The sequence below is a fragment of the Glycine soja genome, chromosome 14, assembly GCF_004193775.1.
Source record: "Glycine soja cultivar W05 chromosome 14, ASM419377v2, whole genome shotgun sequence".
NCBI classification, from domain to species: Eukaryota; Viridiplantae; Streptophyta; class Magnoliopsida; order Fabales; family Fabaceae; genus Glycine; species Glycine soja.
This window is the reverse complement of record NC_041015.1, coordinates 51,068,431-51,078,308: the sequence shown is the minus strand read 5'-3', so window position 1 is coordinate 51,078,308 and position 9,878 is coordinate 51,068,431. Positions and strand designations below refer to the sequence as shown.

At 27.0% G+C, this 9,878-nt stretch overlaps 1 protein-coding gene across 1 annotated transcript; it reads right to left on the bottom strand.

Moving 5' to 3' along the window:
• Positions 1-456: 456 nt before the first annotated feature.
• Positions 457-6,568, bottom strand: LOC114384431 (GDSL esterase/lipase EXL3-like). Its single transcript, XM_028344096.1, has 5 exons — positions 6,251-6,568; positions 3,032-3,162; positions 2,696-2,920; positions 1,558-1,813; positions 457-833 (listed from the first exon to the last, which is right to left on the bottom strand). The coding sequence occupies exons 1-5, from the start codon at positions 6,534-6,536 to the stop codon at positions 643-645; spliced, it is 1,089 nt and encodes a 362-aa protein (XP_028199897.1). The 5' UTR covers positions 6,537-6,568; the 3' UTR covers positions 457-642.
• Positions 6,569-9,878: the final 3,310 nt, after the last annotated feature.

Below are 9,878 nucleotides of genomic sequence, written 5' to 3'. Positions count from 1 at the left end.
AAAAGGGTTAGAAAATAGATAAGGATTCTTTGCACTAAGAGATGAGCAAACTTTAGTCTCTACCGTTAATTTTGTTTTCAATCTTTATAAAATTATAAAATATAAAATAAGAACATTTCAGTCATTAGAACATGATGATCTAATAGTAAGAGTGAATGTGTGGAATGTGACATCGAAGTATGTAGATTGTAGATGACATGTAATTAAAGAGGACATAAAATTCACACATGTTATCTTCAAAAGAATCACAAATAACAATCATGTTTAACGCCTAGAATTTTCAAAATAATATTGTTTCAATGTGACACACAAAATTATCTAATAGAACAATAATTTTGCAATCATCAGACGAAAACGAGTCTTTATTTAAATACCAAGAACCCATCATAAACTCACTCACGTAATAAATTCAAGTAATATTGATGAATTAAAATACCATAAAACTTATTTTCATAATTAATATTAATAATATAACATTTAATCTAATAATTAAATTATATCAGTCGATATAATTGTAACAAATTACTCAGAATCATACTCACTAACACAGTTATTCGGATCTACCAACCAAGTGCCCAATTAACCAAACCTAGAAGCCACCCACAAGTTTGAAGCTTTTATTTCTTAAAATTAAATGACAGCTCACTTGAATTGGTACAGATATTTTTGAAGAATAGGGTTTATGAGCCTCTTGTAAACGCTTTCTGTAGGATGAAAACTGTCCCAAAAGACATAATCCTGAACATTGGGACAGCTGGAATCGAAACTGTTGCATAATATTGCAACCTCTATTCTGCCTGTGCCACAGCATCCTGTGTCTCCAACTCTGTAGCCTGTGTGCCATCGGAGAAGGAAACATTTTACAAAAGTTAAAGTCGTGAATATACAATACTAATATTTAAGAAAATATATAACACTTATTTGAGACAAATTTTTTCCCCAAAAGTTAAAGTATTATTTTATTATATAATATATATTAGGCTTAATTGTTTCACTTTCAATTCTTCAGTTTTTGATTAATTTTAGCCTAACAAATTAAGTTGGCACATTTTATCCCTAATTTTTAAGAAACTTGTGAATTTTACTCCCATTAATTTATTTAACATAATTGTAATTTTTGTTCCAACTTTTTTATTTTGTTAAAAAAATTTAACCCAACTTTTTATTTTTTGACAAATTTTACCCCTAACTTTTAATTTTTTAAGAAAATTTTACCCTTTTGTGTTTATTAATGGATATAGTGATATACGATCCAGGAGTAAAAATCACAAGTTTATAAAAATTTGAGAGTAAAATGCACTAAATTAATTTGTTGGAGGTAAAATTTCTAAAAAAAATAAAAATTAGGGATAAAAATGTAATTAAGTCTGTATATAAATAAATATTTTTTTATTGTTAACTCAATTAACAAATTGAAATCTATCCACCTTGAAGATTTAAATAAGTGTGCAAATGACTTTCCTGCCATGCAATGCATAGGTAAAGATAATTAGGTGAAACTCTAGTTTAATTTTAAGGCTTGAGTAGAAACTTTGTGAGTTTAAGAATTACTAGTACCATATTTTTGGTAATTGGTGATGATGTCAAGTAGAGGGTCGTAAACATTGATGAAAACGTTCCTGCTATTGGGAAAGTTGCGGTTGAGGGAATCGACCTCTTTGGACAATTTAGTGTTAAATAACTGGGCCAAGTTGTTGGGCCTTTCAGCACATCTTCTTTCTATTCCTCCACCCACAGTTCTCTGAAATGGCAAACACCCAATTGGTGGTGCACTGAATACTGCAATCCTCCGTGCACCCAGCTCATTTATTTCCTTTCATTTCATACACCAGGAAATAAGTTTTGGTCAGTTGATAAATTCAATGAATCAATGCACAGAGCATTAAAGATCCATGAACGTAAGTTTATGTTCTGAATTACTAGTATGTATATGCTACTCAAATAAATTGTCACTTATCAAAAAAATAATATTATCTATTGATATTATTTTTATTAATATAACTCTTATGTAACAAAAATATTGATGTAAATATTGTAGATTTATATTAATATTATATGTTAATTTTTTATATCAATAAAATTATCTATTATTAATATGTTGGATTTGAATTCCCAGACAATACAGCAAGAAAAAAAAAACATAGCATGTTTGGTGTTATATAGCTTTCAATGCGTGTCACTCTGAAGCAAATATTATAAATTTCACGTAATAAATGTTGCAAAAAAATATACATATCAGGTGGTTCTCAATTGAATCTTGTCTTTTTTCTTTTTGTTAATTATACAGTCCATAATAATAATAATAAAATAACATGATAGTATGCTATTACATCATATTATTGATATAAATTTATTCCACTTATATCAGCAATATAATTTTTATTAAATAAAATTTATACTAACAAAGATTAAGTCACTATCTATTTATCTGAATATATAATGTTAGTTGAGTGGTTAAAAAATAAAAAATAAAAAAGATCATGAATTTAACCTTTTTATTAACAAAAATTAATCAATTAACAATCAACATCGTGATAAAAAAAAATCATTATCTATTAATATATACTATTTTTTTAAGTGTGCCATTAGAGTTATGAACTGAGGCTTGAACTAACTTTGTGTTTAGTATAGCTATTTCTTTTAATAATTTAAACAAAACACACTCAGCAGCTAATTAATGCACTATATATCTTACCGTCAAGAAATTAGAAGCTGAGTTGACCAAAAGATCAGTGTAAGCAGGAAGATCATAGAGCAGAGATCTAGTGCGATAGGTATTAGAAATGTCACTGCTGCCTGCTACTACAACGAATAGACTGTTGGCTAATATAAATTTTGCTCTGTTCTCTCCAACCAGTTCTTTTAGTTTCCCTATGTATTCTTTCAACAAATCCACTTGCCCAGTTAATGGCATAGATGACTGGTTATAATCAACAGGTACGCTATTAGATCACAAATAGTACAAACTATACAAATGAAAATATCCTCTTATTTTATTTTTTTACAACTATAGAGTACATAGTGATAGTACCTCTAATATTGATGTCAAAGGGTCGTAGCCTGAGCCACCTGAAGCAAAACAGACCCCTGTGATCAAATCACTAGATTGGAGATTGGGTTTCAAATATGCTGGCAGAAGCTCCTTAATGCCCAACTCTTCAACTGTTTTGTTACAATACAAAAAAATAACTCAGCAAGAATCCATGCACATGTAAAATAAACTTACTATGTACTACCAGCGAAATGATCAAGTAAATATATAGTATTAGTTCTCAAATTTCTTATTATTGGACACCCTAATTAATCTTTCTTTATAACTTCAGTCGTAAATCAGGAACCAAACCTGATATCTTAATTAAGAAATTTTATTATTGATCTACTTGTGACAAGAATTTTTTTATAATATTAATTCTTTAGTTAGTGATTTTTTTTATATATGTTACCAGCCAGTTAGTCCCACTCACATGCATAACCATATAACGAGAGAGAACAAAATACTCTAAATTAAATAGTAGTCTCAGTTATTTAATTATAATTTTAATATATTTACTATTACTACCATCCGGTCTCATAATCAATAACATGTACTAATTTGTCAGATATTCTGGTCCCAGCATGCCTGGGGGTGGGGGTTCAAAAGGCTTCATATAATTTTTTTTCTATCATTTTTTCAATTTTTATATAAAAAAAATTGAATGAAAAGGTATGTTTAATACCTTGGAAAAAAAATCAATACTTATCATGTAAAACTAGTAAGAAAATATAGTGAGGCGATTTAACGTTGTTAAAAGAATTAAATATGTAAGGGGAAAAAAAGATAAAAATGAAATAGCAGTTGTAAAAAAATTAGAACTGATACTTTAGTATATATTGGAAACAAGAGTTGCTACTTGCTAGGCCATATAACAAAGTATCGGTTTATTTCTATTTTTTCAAAAATTTAATAAATTTATTCCTTTGTTGATTTTTTTTTCTATTTAGAATTCTTATATTCTTTTTTTTAACCCAAAAAATACAAAAACTGATTAAATTGTTTTTAATTTAAAATTCACAAATCAAAACATCAAATTTTATTTTTTTTTATAAAAAAAAAACACCAACTACCCCTTTTCGATTATTAACATCATTTCTTATAAATTCCTTCAAAAAAATTATTAACATTTTACTAAATTACTTTTAATATAAATTTTTAAAAATATTTCACATCTCAATGTCATCATAAAACTCCCAAGAAAATAATAATTTCAGACTTTTAAATAGAAAAAAATAACCAAGGAACTAAATTTAATTAATTTTAAAAATTAAAAGCTTAATTAACTTTTAAAAAAATGAGAGACCAGAATTATACACATTTTTTAAACTAAAAAGTGGAAAATTAGAATTAAACGGTTAAACCCTTTGTACTTTCAAAGTTATTTAGGTAAACATATTTTTAAATTTAATTCCGTGTGCAAATTATTTGATATGAAGATGAAATAAAATTGTAAGATATAAAAAGAAAATAAAAATATAAAAAGTTGAAATTATTTTCGGCATAAAATTTTAATTTTTTCATTAAAAATAAAATAAAATAATTTTAAATTTTATGTTATTTTAATATAGTAGTGTGGTTTTTATTTTATTCTCTCTTATTCTATAAAAAATAGGTTTTTAGATTTTTTTTTTACTTCCTTTTTCTCTGTAACCAAAGTATATATTAAACAATAAAAATATAGTATTTCTTATATTTCTTTCTCTTTATTGTCACTGCAATCAAACAAGGCATTATTAATTAGAATATTAGAGTTTCTTTGATTCACTGTAGCAGCATCTCTGACTAAAATACAAGAGCAGATAAGCCAGCAGAAGTCCTTCTCAATGTTTTTAATGCTCTCTTTTATTTATGTCTGTCGGTGTCATGCCAGTAGGGTGAGTTAGTGTCCAGATATTAGGTATTGATAGTAATAAACGAATCCTTCACATGTCTCAGATGAGTGAAATGGGAGTAGTGCATGTTACTTTGAACTAGTATATTTATACAATAAATTCATACTAGTTGTTTTATAACAAAGAGAGATAAGAGCTATAGCAAAAAAAAAAATGACAGACTAAAGAAAAGTGTGATAAGATGACTAATATAATAAAGTGTTGACTGTAGAGTACTATATTCTAAAAATTATATAATATAATTTTTGTCAAATTATAACAAAGTTTTGTTTCTGTTAATTATGATTTAGTGTGAAGAATTGACTCTTCACATTTGACTTACATATTGTTAAACACACTGATGTTTATTATGTTCTTATTAAACAAATCAAAATTTTAATTAAAACTTATTAACTTTTTTTATCTAAAGTTTAAAAAAATATTTCAAATCTCAATGGCATCAATTGGGACCAAAATAATCATTTAACTTTAAATTTTATAAAGAAAAAAGGTAATGTTAATAAAGAAACTTAAAAAAAAAACTTTTTTGTTATTTTTCTGCTTTCCCTTTCTCCCTTCACGCTGGCTCTCATGATTTTGATAGAGATCTTTGTGAATGAGTCACGAACCAGGCATATAAATAAATTTAACACTACAATTATTTTTAAAACTTGAGTCATTACTTAGATTTGTAAATTTTTGTCACTTATACGTACGTAAGTCAATTTTTCCAATTTTATCCAAAGTCAAACTTCCTCACTCCCATTTCTCACGCCAATACTCTCATCATGCATGTCTCTTTTTCTTATTTTCTTTCGTACCATTCTTTTATAATTTCACATTATTGTTAGAAAATAGTACAGTTTAGGGATATATATATATATATATAAAATATTTTTTCCCTATAATTTTATATTTATATTTTTATTTTTGATCTTGCAAAAACAATTGTTTTAATCCTTTTAAAAAAATCATTTTTAAGCGCTTTAAACTGTAAAAAAAATATTTTAAACAGTACAAAAAGTGTTATTTAAAATATTTTAAAAATAAAAAATTAAATAATGTATTTTACAAGGACTAAAATAGAAAAAAAACTATAAAAACGAAAATAAAAAAATGTTAAATTACAGAAAAAAATGTATTTAATCCTCTCTCTCTCTCTCTCTCTCTCTCTCTCTCTCTCTCTCTCTCTCTCTATATATATATATATATATATATATATATATATTTGGCATTTAAGGATCCTCATAGAAATGTTGCATGTGTATGGATCCATGCAAATCAAAGAAGTGAAGATATAGCACAAGACAAGTGCATGGGTGAATGCGCAGAGAAAAGAGAGTACCTATAAGGTCTGATGGAACCTTTCCATTGCTAAATCGACCAGTTGGGATGCCACCCTGGAAATCTCTCCCATATGGTGGGAAATTGGAGCGAGCAAATGATGTTGTTCTGTTGTTGTTGTTGCCTGTATCCACCACCGAATCTCCAAACACAAACACTGCTGGAACCGACACATCTGCTGGTAGTTTCACCAAACCCTTTGTTTTGGAAGAAACTAGTAATATCAATAATGTCAAGCGAAGCAGCAAAAAACTAGGGAGAAAATCAGAGCAAGAAAGATGAACCATGGCTACTACTAGCTAGTATTGGAGAACTAATAATTCCACAATCTTATTTATAGAGAAGAAAGTTTAGTCACCCACGTACTCTTTCATGGAAATAAAGTTTGTTGTTTTTAATTTTATTTTTGTAAGCAAAAGGTATTTTATGAAGATAGGATGGCCCATTAGTACAAGATATGCTAGTGGTTTTTATTTCATTTCAACAAGTAAAAACCAACTTTTTATAATAAAAAAATTACACTCTTAATATTTTAATTAATATCTTAAAAATACTTATTAGTATTCTGATCTACTATTTTAAAGTAAAATAATTGATACAGCTCATTTATTGCATGGAGGACGGGCAATTGTTCTCTGGTTGCCTTGCACATATAGGAAAAACAATAGAAGCTCAAGGAAACTAATTTTGGTAAAAACCATCATTGTTTTTCTTTTCATTATTAGAAATGATAATGCTATGTTTTTAATTTGAATGTTTTATTATTAGTTTCATTACTTCAAAGTTGAATTCGCAAGGATTTTTTTCACCACAAATATCATTTTTATTTCAAAGACAATCTTATTTGAGATATTGTTCAACATTAAATACATGAATACTTCTCTAACAAACACCTCACAAGATTGGAAAAAATTTATATAAATTTTACTCAATAAAAAAATATCAAATATAATGTGTCAAAGAACATATTTCATCTTCTTTTACTTTCAATCTAACTAATTTATTGGTTTAGATTAGATCTTGGATACTATGATAAAAACGAATCTAATCCAAAGTGAACCAATTTGTTGTGTATGCATTCAAGATTATTTAACAATTAATTACATGTTCATATATTCAATAACTTGTATGAACTTGGAATATGTTATCTATTGTGTATTTATTATGTGATATATTGTAAAATCATCTTTAACTTATAATTTAAATGTATACTTTGAACTATGATATGAGTTATATATGAGATACAACATTTTATGCTGGATTAATTTTTGTTTATTTAAGTTGAAAACTAATAAAATCCTAACCAAAATAATTTGATTAGATTTAATATTAAAATCAAACCAGTTAGATTATTAAAGAACAAAACTAAAATGATTGGAATCAGATTTTTTTATTATCAAAAAGTAATGTAATTCAATCCACAAGCACTCCTACTTATGATCATAGGAGAGGGAAACTTACCTAGACCATGGCAATGATCAGAGTGGTAATCTCCACCTCCCTCCGATATTTTTCCTCCAATATTATGATCGTGGCCGTCCTTCTAGAAAAAGAAAAGTTTGAAAAATATAAAACAATTAAAAAGCTTTATTTTTCTTTGAAAGTTTAGTATTTAAAAAATAAACATTTTGGGGGTATGTGTTGGTGGTGAACAGAAAGTTTTTTCAGTGTCTTAAGTTTTGAGAATATTTTGATTTATAAAATTGAGAAGATGTAAAAGAGGTGTAATAATATTTACTTCGAAAGAACCTAATTATGAAGATTTAAGCTTAATTAATAGAAAACTGATAATGATAAGATGTCTAATAAATAAGGATTTTGAATGGAATCAAGGCACAACAAATACCCTCGAGAAGAAAATGAATTTTGGAGCACTTTGGAAGTTGATTTTATGAAACAAGCACTATCAAGATTTAATTATGCATAGTGAATACTCCCTCTAAATTTATATATAAATAAAAAGAAAGTGATTTTATATGTTGAATAAATAAATCTAATTAATTTTATGTAATATAATGTTATCATTTTTAAAGCATTATTTATTTAATTCTAATTATATTTTTAATGATTCTTTTTTTTATTTATGATAACAAATTCTAACTAAAAATATTTTAAAAATAATCTTATTGTTTGTTTGAGATTAATAAAATTAAATAATATCAATTAATTTTCTTAATTAATATAAAATTAATTATTTTTTATTTATGAGTCCAAATGAAATACTAGAATGCCATGTATGTTTGGACATAATAGAACTTACTATAGTGTTTAGTTTACCGTTTCCACCCTTTCAAATGTAGTCCAATGTGACTGCAATAAATTGTTAGATTCACATTGAAACTTGAAAGTGGATTTCAAAGCTAAAACAAATACAAAATTAGACATTAGAAATGTAAGACTATAAATAGGACTGAAAAAAGTGTGTGAAGTTTGATATTATTTGGTATTCACATTTGAATCTCATGTTCTTTTACATTAGAAATGTAAAACTATAAATGTAAGACTACCATCTCATGTTCTTTTACTTTTGGTATTCACTGCAAATATATTTTGAATCAAGTGTGCACTGTGAAGTTTGATTATTTGTACAGAAATTAATTGACTGTGTAGGGTGGCCGGGTCTAGCGCTGAAAAAAGTGTGTGCATTGATGAGATGGCAGCTGAAGCAGTTGGTTCGCATGCACCAGCCTTGCCTGGGCCCTGCCCTGCATGTAAACTCCATCAATTTGGGTTGGGCCTCCTCCACTCAAGTGGGTCACACTCAACGACTTTGACACAACATTGTGTTTAATGTAATGTTATCTGTCTAGTCTATTTTATATGCCTCAGATGTTATCTATTTCTCCATTCTTAAGGTTGCAGTTGCAGTTGCAGCTACAAATTGTGAAAAAAAATCTGTTGCTTCTTTTTCCTTTTCTTACAATATTTTCACCCAGCAAACTGTTAGAAAAAAAATAAAATAAAAATGAAAAAAAATAAATACGAAGAAGATGCACAGTCTTGAATTAAATAACAAAATAAATTTAATTGACAGCACATGAATAATGCATTATAATATACAATAAGCAAAAGAAAAAAATTAAATCAAAAGAAAGAATTAAATAGCCTGGGTAGAAGCGCATAAACGCTATCCTTAGAGAGAAAACGTCTCACTGCACTGGTAGGAAAATTTGATTACACTCCTCTCCCAAGATACGACAACTCGTTGATTCCGATCGTGTGCAGCGATGGGATTCCCAAACCTTTTGAACATCAATGTCCTTGCTCTCACAAAAATAAATAAATATTTTTATAGGAAAAGAAAGAGACAATTTTTTGGGAGAAAGAGAGCAGACATTGCTCTGTCATCTTTTTAAAAGGAGGAAAGAGATATATATATATATATATATATATATATATATATATATATATATATATATATGTATATAGGCAGAAACCACCTTGTGCAACAAACAAAATATCACCGTTGGAAACCAACATATAGTTGTCAAAATAAACCTAACAAACTAATTGACTCATTAAAACAAAATCTTAAGAAAATTTAAAATAAATATTTTATTTTATAAAATAGAATTAATATATATTTATAAATTTTAAATTAAAATACAAATATTTACCAACATTCCCCC